This window comes from Pollicipes pollicipes, unplaced genomic scaffold (genome assembly GCF_011947565.3).
Source record: "Pollicipes pollicipes isolate AB1234 unplaced genomic scaffold, Ppol_2.1 Scaffold_4002;HRSCAF=4701_pilon_pilon_pilon, whole genome shotgun sequence".
Taxonomy (NCBI): Eukaryota; Metazoa; Arthropoda; class Thecostraca; order Pollicipedomorpha; family Pollicipedidae; genus Pollicipes; species Pollicipes pollicipes.
The window spans coordinates 35,912,388-35,931,532 of NW_023596420.1; the positions used below are offsets into that span (position 1 = coordinate 35,912,388).

General features: G+C 49.0%; 1 protein-coding gene across 1 annotated transcript in view; it reads left to right on the forward strand.

The window, feature by feature from the left end:
• Positions 1-2,486: 2,486 nt before the first annotated feature.
• LOC119094054 (neuroglobin-1) overlaps positions 2,487-19,145 on the forward strand; it is a 48,094-nt gene continuing 31,435 nt past the window's right edge. Inside the window, exon 1 of the mRNA XM_037217120.1 lies at positions 2,487-3,222. Coding sequence (XP_037073015.1) covers positions 3,029-3,222 — 194 coding nt within the window. The 5' untranslated portion in view covers positions 2,487-3,028. The remainder of the gene's footprint in view (positions 3,223-19,145) is intronic.

The following is a 19,145-nucleotide window of genomic DNA, read 5'->3' on the forward strand; positions in this document are numbered from 1 at the left end:
ACTATGTAATGTCACCGTCACTGCACCGCTCGACCCGGGCCGAGAGCAACACTGCCCAAGTAGCGCCCTTGGCAACAGCCTTTTCACTCGGCCGCGGATATCACGGACGCCGCGAGCTCTCAACGTTCAGCACGGCACACAGCACGACAGCACGGCACGGATAGTGCGACCTCGGGTATGACAGTCGCAGAGCACGGCCGCGGAACACGGCCGCAGAGCACCGACGCAGAATACCGACGCGGAACACGGTCGCAGAGCACCGCCGCAGAGCACGACCGCAGCGCACGGTCACAGCGCACGATCGCAGAGCACGGCCGCAGAACACTGACGCAGAACACTGACGCAGAGCTTGGCCGCAGAACACCGACGCAGAACTCGGCCGCAGAGCTCGTCCGCATACATCTCGGCCGAACAGCTCGGCCGCGGAGCACAACCACGGAGCTCGGTCACGGAGCCCGGCCGCGGACATCACGGCCACGGAGCTCGGCCGCGGAGCTCGGTCGCGGACATCACTACCGCGGCCAGCGCGGCCGCAGCGAAGACCCATCCGTAAACGCTAGGCAAAACACGCGACATACGCAGCACACGCAGCCCACAGTTCGGTGTAAGTTAGTCCACATCGCACACAATCCTCGGGCCGCGTGCGATGTAGGTTTCAGCTCCACTAACTGGAACAATAAAGAACAGCTTCGGCTGGAGGCATGAATGGGAGACTGGGAACAGGGTTTGTGAAGTCAGTGAGCAACACTCCAATGGCATGTCATGCCCATGTGCATTGTCCCGTTAACAGGACATACCAACTGGTAGCGCTACACCGGTAGGCCCGCGAAGACATTGCCAAACACTACACCAGAATAGCACCCAGACAGTATATTTTGCCCTGCTATAATCCCATTGCATTGCATCCATTTCCATTGCATTTCAGCCACATTTAGCCAAACTTAAGCAAATCTTAATTAACTACAACATAACCACGTCTCTAGAGCCGCTTGAGGTGAGCTGGTGGTCGCAGTGACAAGAATGCGTTGCTGAACGCATTTTGTCCCCATATTTGCCGTACAAAGTTTTCATAGCAAGGTCATAGCTCACAGGTCGGCAAATTTGGTGACACAAGCTTGATCTTCAGGATAACATGCAAACAGCTGCTACATCATTTAGCCAGATGTTATGAGCGTTGACCGAGCTGAGAAGAGCCTCCCAAAAACCAGGGCTGAGCTGGTTATGCTACCAGCGATGTCCTGGCAAAGGCTAAAACCAGCTTAAGACATGTCTGTACTTGACACTTGTCATTTTCACTTCACTTGTCACTTTACTTGCCGTTTTTATCATGGCATATCTTCGTTATTAACAAGTTTCAAGTGCATGCATGGATTACATGGAATATTGCGTTGAATGCTGTTGAAGAACGTACATACGGGGTTTTAAAGGAATTGCTAGCAATAGAAATTAATGATTCACATAGCACTTAACCCAAGCGTTGGTGGGGTATGTGGGAAGGCACTCATATCTGTTCTACATTGGCCATGCAAAAAAATTAAATTGAGCCTCGCTAGCAGTGCCAGCCGTAGCGGGGACCACGTCATGAAGTGTAAAAATTCAGACTATTGAAAGAGAGCAGCTCGAAATCATCGGAGCAAACAGTTCGTCCAGTTGGTATTCACGTACATAATTGCACGCTGTCCGGAGGAGAGTCAAGTTAAGTTAACGTAAGTTGTTAAGTTGAGTCAAGTTGCAAGTCAAGTCACACGTAATCATATATGTAATGGACATATGTTCGGCACTCGTGAAGGGGCTTTTCGACCCCGCCAAAGCAAATGCGGATTGACTGCCCACCATCGGATTGACTGCTCACCAGCTGATTGACTGCTCACAAAGGGAGTGACTGTTCGCCTGTGAAACCTGGCTGATTAATTAGAGACAAATCGAATGTCAGTATCGGTTTGGTTATCCAATGGTCGGTAGAAGCTCAGATCTCTTACACCACAAAAACACAATCACTCAGCAAGTCACCCGCATGGAAACAAGCCAACGATCGGTTCCGCTTTCCGTCGACAACCGCTGTGGCTGAGTGACGCCCCCGCGGTCAGTTTGGAGACAGCGGGAGACGCAGAGAGCGTGCTCGTCACCAGTCGGGTCAGTCTGCGACCAGCGTCGGCCGGCGAGCCGGGACGCGCTATGACGGGCGCCGTGTCGGCCTGGGGCGGATCGTTACGTCAGTGTGCCCGCCGGCGGCGCGTCGGCGCCGGCCGCGACGCGCCCGGCCGCTCCCGTCGGCTCCGACGGCGCCGGCAGTGCCACCGTCGGCAGCGACGCGGCCCGGCGGCGGGCCTGGCCGCCGCAGCGCTCCGCCGAGGCTGGGACCGGTGGAGAGGTCTTCCGAGGTTGGTGCCGGTGGAGAACCCACCTTTGACGCCTTTGTCAGGTTTATCGCCTGAGACACCAGTCTGAGAGCAGGACCGGTAGAACCTGATCTGGTCGGATCTGGACCAGAACCTGAGACCAGGACCGGCAGAGACCTCGCCCGAGGCCTCAGCGCGTTCTGTGGCCCATTGGCTGGAGCTGGACGAGCGCGGTGGCAAGGGCAGGCAGCTCCAGAAGCAGTCATCGCAGCCCGCAGGTTCAGGAGGTGAACGGCGCAGACCCGCACCGTCCAGTGATCTCAGGAGAGCGACTCTGTTACTGCGCGATGACCCACGGCCGCTCAGTTCGTCCCGGAGAGCGAGCCACGTGACGAAGCGTGGCGGCCCGGCCCGTCATACCGACTTCCGCTGATCGAGGTGCATGCCAGGATCGCTGGGCCTCACCGTCCGTCCCGGTCTCTCTCCTCTGCGGGGACCTCAGTCCAAGCCGGACACGTGCTCTAGCAGGCTCCCTCCGCCCACGTACGGCACGCGCCACGCGCCTGCGGCTGCGCACCCGTGCCGCGAGGAACACGTGCAATGGAAGGTAGCGGTGAGCGCTGAGCGGCCTCCGAGGCTCGGGCGTGCACGCGCCTCTCTTGGTGGACTCGAGCGCCCGCTGGACCAGGATGGGCGGCGGCGCCAGCAAGGGGAAGGCGAAGAGCGGCCGCGGCGGCGGCAAGGCGGTCATGGAGCCGCCGCCAGCGCCGCCGGCGGCCGACCCCCGCCTTCCACTCACCATTCGCCAGAAGTTCAGCATCGTCAAGTCCTGGAAGGGCATCAGCAGGGCCATGGAGTCCACCGGCATCTACATGTTTGTCAAGTAGGTTTTGCCTCATCCGACACGTTGCGTCCAAGCAGACAGCGCCACGGTCACGGCTCATCTGCGTCTTGTTTTCCAGGATAAACCGATGGAGCTTGGTGCCCATGCTCATTTGGGACCATGTTCGACAATGTTCGTCTTGGGCCTTTAGGGATTTAGTACATCTAGTAAGGTCGCTAAAACAAAGACGCTGTGTTCTGAGAAGGTGTGTGGTTTGACGTGCCCAGAGATTTCACAGTGCAGTCTTCTGTCCCGAGAAATGCTGTGATGTGCGTGCGTCCAGTAATGCTAAAAAGCGAACATAAATTTTGCTCTAAAAATTCTCGAAACGCGCGTAAATCGTTCCTAGAGCCAATAGAGCGGAAGAAAATGAAAGAAATAAATGAAAAACGATTGCAAAGCGAATTGGAGTTCCTCGACAAATTTCAGTCGATCATTTGAGTCAATTTTGGTTTATCGTTATCAGTTACGGCGTAACAAAAGAACAAACGGGGCTACCGATACTGGCAATGGTGCACCATGTTTCAAAATGCAAGCCTCCACGTGGAGTTGGGTAAGTGACCAATAACTGATGTTTAGGTCAAAACATCCCTTACAGGCGAAGAGATGCTGTTGGCGGGGACGACGTCACCAAGGGGACGGGGGGACTCGTCCCCGCTTAAATCGTATTGGAGGTTGCAGTCTCCCTATCCCAGCAACCGTCTGAAACGTACTATTGGCACAAATTTTCCCTATGTGGCTGCTATCTCCAAGCCTTGCCGTAATGAAGCTCCCTCACATCGCTATGATTGCATTGCTACAAATACTAGCGCAATGTTACAAGAACATCCAAAAGGCCGATCGGTGGTGTCTCCCAATACTGACCTAATATATGCAATGTGTAATGTGACTCAGTAGCTAGAGGTTAAGACCGGACTAGTAAATGATTATTCAACCAGATGCCTGCCAACCTATGTTCAGTATGGTAATGTATTTTACACCAAAAGACATACACCAATGGATGTTCCACAAACGGATAATATACTACTGGATATTGCATTAATGGATATTACAGTTCTTAATAATCCACTTACAAGTAGCATACCAATAGATATTGCTGTCATTGGTATCACGCATTTGTTATCTAATAAAAATAGATAACATACACGTCTATATTTCACACATTATTAGGGGAAAGGTAAAAACTGATGTTGAATTGCAACCTGCGTGTTAACATGCAACATCCGTAATTCCCCAGGTATGATCAATAATTTTGTACGCTCTAGTTCAATGGCCATCGTGTGTTGTCATCATGTCCACCCTCGTATTTTTGCGGTAGCTTTAAAAGGCAAACAGACATGGCTTTTACCAATGTGCCGATCTTTTCTCTTCATTGAACACCTTCAGAAGTTTTGTGCGTAGATGCCTTTCATGATGACACCATCATGTAATATTTTCTTCGCCCATTACCACCCTCAATAAATTTCAGCTTACATGTAGAAAAATTTAACAGGTATAACTATGTTCTAACACAGCACCAGTGTGCCTTGGAACACGTCTTTTCAACGGTTTTAGTGTGATTTAGTTTTGATCTAAGCTGGAGGCAGAGGCTGAGCCATTCTCGGCCAGGGGAACGGAGACCCGTTTTCTTGTACGCTTTTAGGACTTGATAAGAAGCATCGGAGCAGAGCCACGCAAAATGTTAAACATCTTTTATGCATCCGCTTCGTGCACGGAGACAATACTTTCAATTTCCAGGCAAGTCACTGCACAAGCCGAGGTCACCCCGAGGTTACAGTCTTTAAGTTATAACCCCACTAATTGTTCGGTTAAAAATAGATTTGGTGACTATTGTAGGGGTACATTTACTGATCTTATTCAATTTTGGGACTTATGACCCCATAACTTGCAGCGCAATTGTGCTCTGAACAAGCATTCTATCAGTGGCGGCCGGACTGGCAAGGGCCAGCTTCTGAGTATTATGCCTGTGGCACTGGTTCCATGTTTTCTGCATCATTACCAATGAAGCACATGAGTAATATGTTTCGTATCATCTCATTTCCGCATGCTACAAGAGTAATAAATTTGAGTGGTTGAATATGATAAGATGAATAAAAGATAAGCTATTATCTTAATAACTAGGAGTAAAAATCAGTCGTTTTCTAGAATAAGATCATTTGACATTGCCTATAGCAATCACCTGACCTGCAATGATGCTTTAAGAATTGCAGGGAATGCGTAAACAATATTCAAGAAAATACGGGGACGTAGCAAGTCTATGATGTTGTAATGCGCTGCTCATATGATTTAGAAAGACCTCTTTTGTCCATTTCTTTCCTTTTTCAGCTCGTAGCATTTTTATTCCTAGTTGCACAGAAGCTGCGCGTACCAGCCCTACGGAGGGACAGGGCAGCAGGGGCAGCGTCACCAGAGAGACAAGTGAGCAACCGTCCCCTTACCATTTACCAAGGGGGAACGTATGTTCCCCCTGTCCGTTCTCTGCAACGAAGGGTATAACAAAGGGCGCGGGAGTCCATCCCTGGAGTCGTCAAACTTCTGCGCCTTTTGATGACCCTGCCCGCCAGGTCAGTCACAGCGGAACGCAGATTCAGCCCGCGACAGCGGCTGGAAGCTTGCTTAATGGTGGCGCAAAGGAGGACCAGCCCAGCACCAGTGAGGCACGAGCATCGCCTTCGCCTGGATGGAGCGGGTCCAGCTAGTGCCGCGGCCGGTTTTGCCAGTATAAGCGTGTTACGCTAGAAAATGTTTGGCTACACTAAGAACCGCACCACAAGCGGTGGTGGCGTAGACCGGTATGGCGTATGTGAACTTTGATCCTGCAGCAGCCAGCTTCCAGGACACTTTAGCATCACGGCAACAAATGGTCAGAGTTACTCTTTTAATGTTTTCCCATAAGCAAACAAAAACTTTTGGAATTAAGCGGCAAAGCCACAGCAAAGCTCCGGGTAAAAATGTACAGAATAGTACCCTGTGAAGCTGGCGCCGCTGCACATAACACGTTTATGTATTGTGCGGCCAATTGGCCAATGGATGATAGCGTGCGCAGTGCTGAGAAAACGCTTAGATGCTGTGATAACCATTTCCACCGGTTTGGAGCAAGTAGCGTTCTTCCAAGTTACGAGAGGAAGGCAGATAGATGTTTGGATTATTTCTTTGCAGTCAATGCCTACAGGGCTGATACTAGAATGTTTAGGAAGTTGTGGGTCTCACTCCCTTCCCCGCCAACCGGCTTCCTCGTGCAAATCACGCTGCTGGAGCAGATGTTGTAAAGTGCTTCGGTTAAGGTCAAATTCACCCAGTGATCTATGATGTCTCCAATATGCTTTTTTCGAGATTTTTTCGAGATTGTTTCGAGAAGAACATCATCAGGTGAAATGGCAATGAAGACTACAGAAAGATCACTTTACAACGCTTTGCCGGTGTACCTTGTGTTCATTTACCTGAAGGATACTGCTGAAGGATGTTAAACTGACCTGCACATAGCAAAGTTCAGAATAGACGTGACATGCATGTAAGAGAAGATATTTCCAATTTAAGGAAGCTATGCTAGTCTCTATCCAGAGTGTCGCTTTTTAAAATCGGCGGATGGAGTGGGCTCGAGAGAGATGTCTGAAAGCAACAGTTAATTTGCATCCCTGATGCTAATATTAAAATTAAAAGGTTTATTTGAACGGTTCCAAAACATGGTAGATGTTAAGGAGTGACTCCCCATTTTAAACCGATGTGATAGCGATAATGGTGATGTGATGATAATGGTGGTGCTGATGGTAGTGCGCTTAGGTACGTTTTGTGTCAGCGGTTCAAACACTTCCTGCATTTGGTTGGCCCAATATTTCATTTTTTGCACCTATGCATGAAAGGGATGGGAACACAAAAGAGCATTGGGGAGTCGGGGGACCTCAGGCTCCCGAAAATGGACAAAGTGACGCCCCTGCCTCCTGCTTTTCCCCAAAAGATGATGTTGGAAATGTCTCTACACCCCCCTATCTCAGGTAGTGCGAGGCGTAATAATTACGCAGCTCATAACGGAGATCATATGGCAAGCTCCGTCTACAGAGGTGTATTTTTGCTCTGGGACATCCTGGATGAACTTAAGCGTCTCCGAGTATATTTATAGCCGTTCCACAGGACGGAACGCCTCTCGTTGTACGGATTTAACTTGCTTAGCGTCGTAGTACAATGATTAAATGGTTTTCTTCCCAGTTTTCAAAGCACTGTGTTACCGACTAGCGGTATACATTGTCTTGGCTGCCTTCCAGCTGAGACAGAAACTTCAGCGAGAACGTCAGTGTTACGTTCTCACATTCCGTGTTCCTCGCGGCGTACAGTATTCATTGGCAGGGTTCTGCCTCCCGGAAAATGAACTTCTATTCTCGCCTAAGGATGCGTTTTTAGTAACGCATTCAATAAAATGGAACAAAATTAAGAGACCACTAAGGCTGTTCTCGCAGGATACAACACAGGAGTCTCGGCGGATATACGTTAACTAAGTCCAGTTTTATCCATGACAATTAAAAAGAAGATATTGTGTGCTGCCCTCCACACTTACTGCCGTGAACTTCCTTGATCCCAGCAACGTAATTAGTAGAAATACCGCTGTTTCGAATCGCTTCTTATTTTAATGAATACAAATGGCACTAACTTTGCAGCTGGGGAACCAACTTGGCTATCAGAATTACAACGCGCGCGCGCCCCTCCCCCCCCCCCTTGTTTTCCGTTAGAGAACCATCTATCGCTGTAACGCGCCTTGGTACTGTCATTTTCTTGCTGGCAATTCAGCTTTGAATGCGGTGGTGCCTGATATGACAGCCATACAACTGAATTCGACAGTTTATCAAATCATCTAACAAACAGCCGCTCTTCCAGGAAGAAATTTCCCTTCAGGGTCCCCCTTCTCAGACAGATATCACTTGTTCAGTAAACTCGAATGGCACGAGGCAGGAGCGGTGACAAACTGCACACATTACGATATTGATTACGACAAAATTAAGCCAACACACGAGTTGGTGTGCCGTGAGTAACCACTAACCACTAAGTAACCACTCCGCTGTACACTAAACTGTCACTAAGAATCTGCATGATGACACCAGGTGAATTACAGCACGAGGGAAGCTTACAATAATCTGACAGGACTCACGGAGGTCGTCTGCCTATATCTGAAGATGGGAAGGATGCGTTTCCTGTTCTTCGTACGGTGCCAACACTCCCTCCCACTGGGTTATCAAAACGCGCATAAAATGTCAACACTTTTCAGGCCCCCAGTTTTAAGACTATAGACACTGGCCATGGACGTTCTGTTTGAGATATGGACGAGATTGACCAGACGTCTCATGAAAACCGTTGAAGTGGTTGAGCGGAAATTACAAATGAGTGCTCCGTTTCAAGGTGTTTGCATTTTGTAAAAAGTACATCTTTAGTTTTATATATTGTGATGTTGTGTAGGTTTCCACCAACGTGTGAAAATTTCCTACTTTGGCATGTAAATATTCCGCTCTGCTGATACGGATATTCATTATTATTGTGATTTTATCATGCAACAACTTGCCACCGTCGCGTAGACTCAATTCAACGTCGCGTCCAACTCCAATTCATTGTCGCTCCAATGTCGCATCGCGCTATCCCAATTCGTTCGGAATGATCAGCCAGCCGTGTCGACGCCTTCTCAGCGTAACATGTTACACGGCACCATAGAATTACTTGGATATTTTTGCTCGAGTGTGAAGGGCTCGAACATGTTCACATCGCACTCACATTATAATTATTTGTTGAGGTGTTCGAGCGCGGAGGATACCTTACCCTCTCTGTGCCTGCTGGCGGATTTGCATTTTAGCGCACTTACAAGCTGTGAATGGCTTCAACGCAACTCGAGCTGTGCGTCTGTGACAAGTAAAAGTGTTAACGTCAAGCTCGATAAATGATCCGTGGAAACTCCAAAAATATCAGAACGGCCTGCGAGCGGCTGGCGTGCTGGCCACCGCTGTCCAGTAAGGCAAGTTAAGTGCCGTTGACATCAAACTAATGCCGACGGCAGCTGATGTCACCAGGCCGATATTGATGGCAGCTGATGTCGTCAGGCTGATGCCGATGGCAGCTCATATAGTCAATCTGATGTCGCCGGCAGCTGATGACATGAGGCTAATGTCGACGGCAACTGGTGATGTCGACATCAGGCTGATGCCGATGGCAGCTGGTGACATCAGATGCCACGGATGAGCGGGAAATAGAACCTACGGAAGCCGAAGCACCTCGGAGATGATGCCCGGTTTGAGCGAGCATTGCTCGGGACGAAGGTTTTTAAGACAGCAAGAGCCCAGCCCGACTGCCAGCTGGTAAATACAGGCAACCACAGCCTCTGGCACTTCTGCAAAAAGTGCATCGTAGCATCCGGCTTCGGCCAAACAACATCCTGCGTGGTGGACAATGGGAAGCCGGCGTAGCTGAATGGCGGCGCAGGCCGGCGATCCCAGCGGCAGCGTGGAGCTACCATACTTTTCGGCTGTTCGCTACGATAGGAGCACGCGTTACGGCGGAGGCGGAGCAACGCTGTCGACAGCGTCCAACAGGGGATTCTCTACACGAAACTCTCTGCTTTGGCACCCGACTGGTGCGAGAGCTGTCTGAGCAGAAGATCGCCGACGGTCGGCGGTGCAGTGCATGTAACTTTTACGGAGGAAGTCCCGTTCAGATGGTCACGTTCGGCTTGAACATTTTACGGACTTGGAACTAAGTTCGGCTAGACAACATTCTACGAGTGCTCTAGTACCGAAGCTGTGGAAACTCGCACACCTTTAATGAATCGGGTCTAATAAAACCATCTTTGAAGTCAAATGCGCGGAAAGGTACCCTGCGTTGTTCTGATCACTATGGTATCCTTTTTACGGGAAATCTTACCTACGCTGGAAGAGTGCTGCAAAGTTTGATGTTCCCACTAGCGCCATAGGAGGTGATAGTACCTGTGAACAGCTTCCTAAACCATATCTGCAAACTTACGTCATGCAATAACGCGCACTTTCGTACCTACAACTACACACCGAGACAGTCCCTCAAAACCGTCCTTTTCCGCTGGTCGTGGTCTGTAAGTTTGCTTTTGACGCAGATTTGTTCGTCTCGTTGATATGGCAACGCTCACAAAGCTATGTATGATGCCGATGGCCGTAAGCTTTCCTCTTACGTTTCCAGTATTTTCCATCATTATCATAACATTACCGTAATATCTTGGGCATTGAATTGGCGAGAGCGGTACCTACAGTTTTGAGAGCTTAGGGTAGAGAATTCTGCATAAACTTCCACTGAGCGCGAGCTAATGCACCGCTGCCAAATGCAAGTGCCAACAGCGTAATGCAGGCGCTGCCAATTGGAAGTCTGATTCCAACGCGCGCCTGTTCTGTAGTTTAACTACTGTCCAGTGATACGCAAGGTGCGTTGTGTTACATTGTTCCATGTGCCAACATTTGAAAGATATTCCTTGCTTTGTGGGTTTAATTAAATGGAATTAGTTCACTCCAAAGTTGCTCTTTCACTTGGAAAAATGACGCTGTCAATCTATCAATAACTAGGTGGGTATACTTAGCAATAACTAGAAACAAGCGTGCCTCAAGCAAGGTACGCATTAACATTTCGCCATGGCCGATGGTTGCTCAGGTAGTTCGCCACACCAGGTTGTCCCAGCATTCCCCACCGAGGGTTTCTTGTTTTAATGACGAAACCAGTTGTCATTTCATGCTCACTCCTTGTCTGGTATGCTATGCTGCAGCCCAAATCGTTGTGTTAAATACACCGACAACTCCAAGAATTTATTTATCAAAATCAATCTTTGCCAAGTATTTGTGCGCAGATGTGAGAAACAAAAGCAGCCTTTCTGCATATATTACATAGCTCTACTATGTGGATAGCATAATTCCATATGTGGCTGGCTGCCATGGCCCCGGAGATTAAATAGGCATGACGTGATTTTCGACAAGATGCTGAGATGGGAGAACCATGCTCCTGCAGTGGTTGGCGCATGTAACGTTGCTTTTCTGTCCGTCTACGGCTTCTGAATAAATTTCACGCGGAAATCCCCTCAGATCATCATCAGCATTCTGGTTTTGCCGCTGGTGTTTTATTGCGGAGCGGCGTGGCGTAGCGCCTACAAACAACACCCGGACTACATTCAAACGACGATAAATTGTGTTGTCAGAATAGCGACCGACAATAAAAGCGGAGAACACATTACCACCACACGCATAAGCTTAGGATAGCCGATACTCTCATCAATAAACGCGATGTGCTCAACATTTTTCAAATCTTAAACGGCGCTACGGATCCCAGAAATCTGAGAAACTTCCTCCATCTAAGCGCTGATTTGTCACGTGTGAAACGCGAGCGTCGGCGGTGCAGTATTTTCAGCTACTTCGCTCCGAGCGTCATTCAACTCGAGACATTTTCACCGCCGAACCACCGGCCTACTTTTTAAGTAACGTATGAGCCTCTCGGCCCCAGTGGCGTCCCCAGTCATATTTCCAGGCATGCTGCTACACTGGAATTCCTTAGTTAAACCTGCAAGCAACACAAGTCATGTTTGGGGGCAAATTTTGAGGCTCAACTATCTGAGAGAATTTGTAGGGTCAGACTGAGACAAGCAGTTTAATATCACTTTCGATGCTGCGCCACATTTGTCTAAACACAATGTTATTAGTTCTGCCATGACCCCTAATTTAAAACCTTGCCTGATACCTTTCTGTAAAGCCACGCTAGAAGACTAGACACTTCGCATTACACAAGACAGTGCCTTCAGGCTCTGTCCGGTCGGCTGAACCGGCAGCCGGCGAAACAAACAGAACGAAGTCCGCCGCCTACAAAAGCCCATATCGGCACGATTTTTCAAAAGCATGGCATTATTGGGACTAAACATATCATTGTAATGTCAATCTTTTATTACTGTTTTTAAGAGATTTGATGATGTTTGTCACCATGCCATAGATTTGCAAATGATTGCTTAAGCATAAGTTTGTGTTTTGTTTTTTATTCTGTCATGACCTGGTATGTTAGTCGGCGAAATCAATCATTTGGGAATGACCTACGTTCTATCATTTAAGTACCAAAGTGTTGCAGAAGCTTCTCCTTTGGCGTGTGCATTGGTCTAAGTGGGTTGTGATTATTCCCCGTGCAGTTTTCGTGGTCAAGTCTCTCTGGGATGCATTCTTTAACGTGGGCCTACAAGACGCAGGATTGGTCACTTCTTGGTCCATTATTGCGGCTACCATGGGTCGAGAACCGCCAGGCTCTCTTACCATTTTAAAGACGGCACATTCTGTCAACATATAGCAACTGTTGCTTGCTTGCGTCTCGAAAACTGGCCGATCCATGGTCGTCGCTTCAGTGTGAGGCACCTGCCGCCCACATGGACCCACACTCGCGGTTACGACCGTCCGCTCTCTCCTTCGGCAGACGGTGGTGGCCTCCTGTGGTTGCGAACCTGGCGTGTCCATGCTTCTGTTGTTCAGCCTTTTGCAAGTTGGCAGCTTTTACGCCGTCCTTACGAGTTGAATGGGCGAGATGAGATGGGGTAGCATTGCAGCGCCGCATGGAAACCCCACCTGATCAATCAGCTTACATGCAAATACCTGAGGAAATAACAGCTCAGGCCCCAACGCATTGTATAGCTTTTGTTACTGGAAGAAAGCCGCTTTGTGGCAGAATCAGCGGCAGCAGCGATATAAGCCCGTCAAAATAGTGGCCGCCCGAGGTGAGCCGGGCCGCTGAAGCCAAGCAATTTCCAGTCACTTGACGGTGACAAACAGCCTCTGTCTGACGCCTCACTCGTGGCCAGGCTTGAAATAGATCCGAAATGAAGTACACACTAAACTCACGGCTGCCATGCCGACACCGTGTGGCGTTTTAGTTCTTCATAAGAACTGTGGCTGTGAATATCTCGCGATATGGATCTCCCATCGTAGATCTTTTACGATCTGGCTATTTCAGTTCAGAGCAGCGTTGAGGGCAAACATTTCCAGTAGCTTTTAATGCTTGAGTGTTTTTTACGGGGCATTGAAATGTTTCCAGACACTTGTTTAGTGCTTTTCGCACAATTACATGTTAACGTGCGCTCGGGTGGCTCCTCGAAAGATTTGTTCTGGAATGGTTTCCGAACGCCGTGGCATAGCCGCGCCAAATTTTGCATTGCTGTAGAGAACTAAATAGCTGATCTCTTGGCATCAACAATTTAGATGTACCTTGCAAGGTCACTGACCTACGGCAGGCCATGGTCAGGCCATGGATTCAGCGAAGGCGCGCTCCTGGGAAACGTTTGATCAGATACAGCAACGGAATGTCAGACGAAGTAATGTGTCTCTGGATAGCTTCTTAGGCAAGGCAACAACTGAATAAACAAATTCCATTGACCTAGAGCTAGAAATGAAGTTCAGACCTGAGTCAAAATTAGACCGAGTTTTTTCTTTAGCGCTTGCTGTATGGGGTAGTTGCTTGTACTCATTTCGAATTTATTAATAACAGGAACCGCACTAAACATTTCCATGTACTTCTTTCTTAAAAGTCAGGGCAGTCACTGCCCTAGAATAACCAAGGTATACATGTTGTTTTTAGGAACATACTGCCCAGCGTAATCTTTAGAGCTCATTCAAATCTAAAGCTCTAAGCAGTCTTGTAGCTTTTGGTCACCATGGCGTGCGAACGGTCAAACAAGATCACTGATCTTAAATGAGCACCAGTGACTTTTTAGTTGAAGCAGGTATCTATGTTCTGGGGCGCTTTGAACACCAATCTGGATTTGACCTTGCTTGACGTTATTTGACCCGACGGTCATTATCTACGAACCCCAAATTTCGACATAAGTGAAATCACGCACAGCCCAAGACACCCTGCGAATTTCATGTCTCTAGCTGTCTTAGTTTATGACGTCTCAGTAGGTCAAATTGACCTCCACCCGAGCGAAGGGTAGAGCCGGCCACCCGGGGGCGTGTTAAGTTGCATTATTATCATATTACACCGAATCATGGTAATCGGTGGAATGTTGGAGTATTCCGATCCAAATGTTCATCTGCGGTGTAACTGCGATCTTTAATGCACCCCCAATCTGCTGTATACATGCCATGTAACGCCGGTGCACACTCACGTAAGAGCAACGCACCCGCACGCCGAACCGTATCGGTGTAAAAGACAATTAAAGTGCCGCTTCGGAACATTCAGAGGCCGTCAGCCGTTCCGCGCGAAGCCACAATCCTTCTCCCTCGCTGGAAGCTCTGCCGCAACCTTGCCGCGACTTCTCCGTGCTGAAGGCGGGTCGGCCCAGTCGCGCCCAGGGAGGAGGAGGGGCCAAGGGGAGGGGAAGGGTGTATCCGGCTGACCATTCGCGCGCCGCGGCGCGCCCTTTGTCGGGCTGAGCCATGATGTGCGGCCGGCAGCTGCGATCGATGGCATGGTGGCCGACCCCCGCCGGGCCTGTGCCGACGACCGGCGGCGGCGACGGCGGCAGCCTAGGCCGCATTAGCGAGCGACCGAAGCACGGCGCCGGCGTCGCCCGGGTACCAATCAGCGGAGGGCGACGGCGCGGCTGCCCGCTTGAACAGCTTGAACTGCGAGACGTTGGGCGGGCTAGCAGTCGGACGTCGCCGGGCTAGCAGCCGGACGTCGCCGGGCTAGCAGCCGGACGTCGCCGGGCTAGCAGTCGGACGTCGCCGGGCTAGCAGTCGGACGTCGCCGGGCTAGCAGTCGGACGTCGCCGGGCTAGCAGCCGGACGTCGCCGGGCTAGCAGCCGGACGTCGCCGGGCTAGCAGCCGGACGCCACCGGTCTGGCAGTCGGACGTCGCCGGGCTAGCAGCCGGACGTCGCTGGGCTAGCAGCCGGACGTCGCCGGGCTAGCAGTCGGACTTCGCCGGCCAGCAGCCGGATGTCACCGGGCCTGTGACTCCGAGTCAAGTACAATGCCTTGTTTCCGTGTTGTTACACCGCTTAAGTCTGCCAGCCGAAGATGCAGGATAAGACGAGTGGTTTGTTCTCACTCCGATGTTTCGTCTTGCTGGTCTTCTTCACACTAGCAAGGTCCCTGTCATTAGTAAACAGGGCCCTTATTTGGTATCACCTTTCGCATGTGCAAAAGGTAAGCATAGGCGTGATCCATCGTTGCCTCTTCAAAGTTATCAAAAAACCGTACACGATAGCTTGGGATTCGTTTTGTTTTGCCGTCACTGCCTTCTTCATCATTTGACGTTTACAGTGCCAATGGTTTGGTCCCATGATACAAAATCCGCAAACTAAAATGACTAGCTGGCACATGATAACGAAACAAAATCGCTTAAAAAGTGCAGTTCCCAGGCCATTTTGATAGGTCCGCGCACAGCTGATGAGTTTGTTTCTGTTTATCTTGTGTCCCGTGCTGTTTAGATTTAATGCTCTGTGTACTAACGTTAGAATGGAAACGGCTTATGTGCTTCTGTCTTCGTCGCATAACTTCGAGACATATGTTTATCTGTTCAGTGGGTGGGGGGGGGGGGGGGAATATATCGCCGCCATCAAATGACGGATGTCACATTGTGTATCGTTTCGGCAGGGCGACTGTGCTGTCTCATCAAATCGCTACTCATCGCTGCTCGTCTCTGAGTGTGGTTTGCGACTTCCCCTCCGGACATCAGGGCACAGATTAGCTGTTTTGGTTTTGTGTCCATTTCTCGAATGTACATGCGTATATACGAATTCGTAGGGCCAAAATATGAGTGCAGTGTGGTGCGATGAAGATTACGTCGAACAACATTATGATACGAAAGGTGAAAAAGATGGCCTGATTAGTCGATAGGAAAGACGAGAAAAAACAGATCTGAACTGAAAGAGGAAAGCAAATATCGATGAATTTAAAAATGTTATTTGGCTGGGACGTGCTTATTGAAGACAAACAACATTTCAACCATGTTGTTTGTATTGCTTTTAATAGCTTTTGGGATGATCTATATCCCTTCACCGGCATTCGTAGTGATCTAAAAATCAAATTCACACACGCATCAAGAAAACATAAGAAGTCTCACGACATGCTGCATACCCATCCCCTCGAGGAGAAGAAAGTGAATTAGGCTACATGTTTAAATTTCAGGTGGACAGTTCATGCAAACCCTCACCAAAACCCATTCAACACCCTCACGACTCGATGCCGTTTTTTCTGCCACTTCGTAGCATTTTGTTGTCACATAATGGCCTGGCCCAATGGTCCAAGGTGAATCGGCCTGGTCCCGTGCTCTCTAATGTGTCCGTGTTACATAGCACCACCGAGTCACATGTCGAAAATATGGTAACACGCGTCGCGTTAGCGAGCTTTGAGCGAGACCAACGTGTGCTTTATTCCGTTTTGTTGCTGCTGTGCGTAGTATGTGTCGGTATTGTATCAATGTGGAAATGTGGAATAACACTCTGCATATGTTATGAATACATTCGCTATAGTAGTTGTTAGACATTTTTTGCCTTGATAGCATTTTACCAAATCGTCGAAATGTCCTGTTAAATCTCAAGCCCACTGCATGTGTTTCGACAAAAAGTTCGCGTAAATTGTGTCCGTTAATGTAAGCCAATCAACTGTTTCACTCACATTTCCTCAGAGGTAGGTGTATGTTAAATTGAGATTGCTTTTAGTAACGTGTACCTGAATTTGACAGTCATATTACTGATTGGCGAAGGCTGAGAAAGGGACAGAGATTATCGCGAAAGCTACCATTCGGCATAAATGTACAGTTTGAAATGTCACCTTTTCAGGTGCACAAAGACGCGTTAGGAGAGCATATTTCATGGAGGTGGCAAACATGTGAAATTAATTAGCAGTCTGTGCTTTCGACTGATTGTCAATCGCACCTTTGACAAAGATTAAAACAACCCGGTACACTGCGGTGTCTGTTACGTCCGCAATGTTTGAGCTCGTTCTCGGTGCACTTCCGTCGACGGCACTTCGAGTCCAGCACTTGAAACGCTGCTGTTAATGCAGTGCTTCGGAAACGGCGGCCTGCCTCGAGTTATATCCAGTTATATGTTGGTCCGTCCATAAGGCGTGACGTCACCGACCGCGCCAGTTTGCGGCGATCGCTGCGCTGATTGTGACTGGTGGTCGCGCCCGATTTGACGCCCGCTTCGTTCGCTGTCGTAAGCTGTTTGTCGCCTGTTCTAATCGATGTCATAAGCTGTTTGCCGCCCGCTCCATTCGATGCCGTAAGCTGTTTGTCGCCCGCTCCGTTCGATGTCGTAAGCTGTTTGACGCCCGCTCCATTCGATGCCGTAAGCTGTTTGTCGCCCGCTCCGTTCGATGTCGTAAGCTGTTTGTCGCCCGCTTTGCTCCATATCAAAAGATAATTGTCGTCCGCTTTGCTTGACATCAGAAGCAGTTTGTTGCCAACGTCGCACGATCTCAGCTGTTTGTCGCTTACTTTGCTTGAGATCAGAAGCGCTTTGTCGTCCGCTTGGATCAATACCAAAGGCGGTTTGTCGCCCACTTCGCTTGATACCAAAAGTGGTTTGTCACCCGCTTCGCTTGATGTCAGAGGCAGTTTGTCGGCGCTCGTCGTCCGCATTGATCAACATTTTGTCACCGGTTGATTGTCGCTGATCTCTTCACCAGAAGTCACCGTTTGCCAACGGTCGCTGGTCAGAGGCTTTCCTTGATATGATTACTGCGCACATCATGGATTTATATGTGGGCCTTGACGGGATTGAATACCACACGGCCAAAATTAGCGAAGGAGGTAATGCCCTGCATTTCAAAACTAACTTGTCGAAGCGGACTGAAGTGAATTGATGACTGAAGTGTCGATTTAACCCTTGCCTGATGAGGGGCTTTAGAAGCTGCCAAAGTTTGTGTGGAATGAGCTTTGGACGACAAAATATATACCACCGATATGTACCGTATCTGAATTCTAATTTTGTTATATATTAAGCATGAATTTGAAGATTGTCTTTCTCAGGCCGCGACTGAAAAAGCAGCACAGACAGCCTCTGTTTTCCAGCTCATGCCATTGTAATATTTCAGGCGTCTGAAAGTGTACCTCTTTCTCAGAATGAGAGTCCTAATGGCATGCGATACATCAGATTAGTGTTCATGTTTGTAACGGTGCGCACAGAAGATTATCTGAGAAATGCAAGTGCGTCAAATCATTTAAGATTAAGGTGGGTAAATTTTGCCAATTGAACAAACCTTTCAACATTTCGGTCCCTGGTTTGACATATCTCAGGCTACATTCACTGATCTGATCTGGTTCAACCGGATCAATTTAGCGTCGGTTGTTTCGTTGTCACACCATGCTTGGTTCAAGGTTGTGATTCAGAGATGGCTCTCAATACAGGGCCCTGTATTGCGTGAATTTGCATGTTGTGCGCCACACCTACTGCTGGCATCCCATCAATGCGCAATTTAGTGTATCAAAGGCTTTACAGTTCTATTCTCTCTAACTGCAAAGGCCTACAAGGTTCTAAAGATCGAAACGCAAGATTGCAAGACGCGTTAAAATCTCAGCATTTCTCGGCGAAAAGGCTGAGTAAGAATCACTCCACAGCTCGGACCTCTTGTATAGCGGAATAAACACCAAAACAGCAAACCATATTCGTTATAGATTACGCTACCAATCCAACTGAACCAAACAGCTCTTACAAGTATATAAAGAAGACTTGGATTCGCTGCGTAGTGCGTTGACCACCTTGCTTCGCAGAAATGAAAGAGCGACCGTGTATTTATGTTCATCAGTGTCTCATAAATTCTCACTCAGACGGAGAGAGAGCTGCTGCGCTTCTTCAGCGCACAATTTTATGCCCGTGTGCGCTTGGAATTGGAAAAAACAAGGGTTTTGAGAACGTGCATCGCGCAGGACACCGTTCTGGTGTGATTCAAGGATTCTCAGGCTGCCTCAGCCGGCCGGTAGGCTCTATCACGTGCGCTTCAAAGTGAATTTTAGGCGGCTGT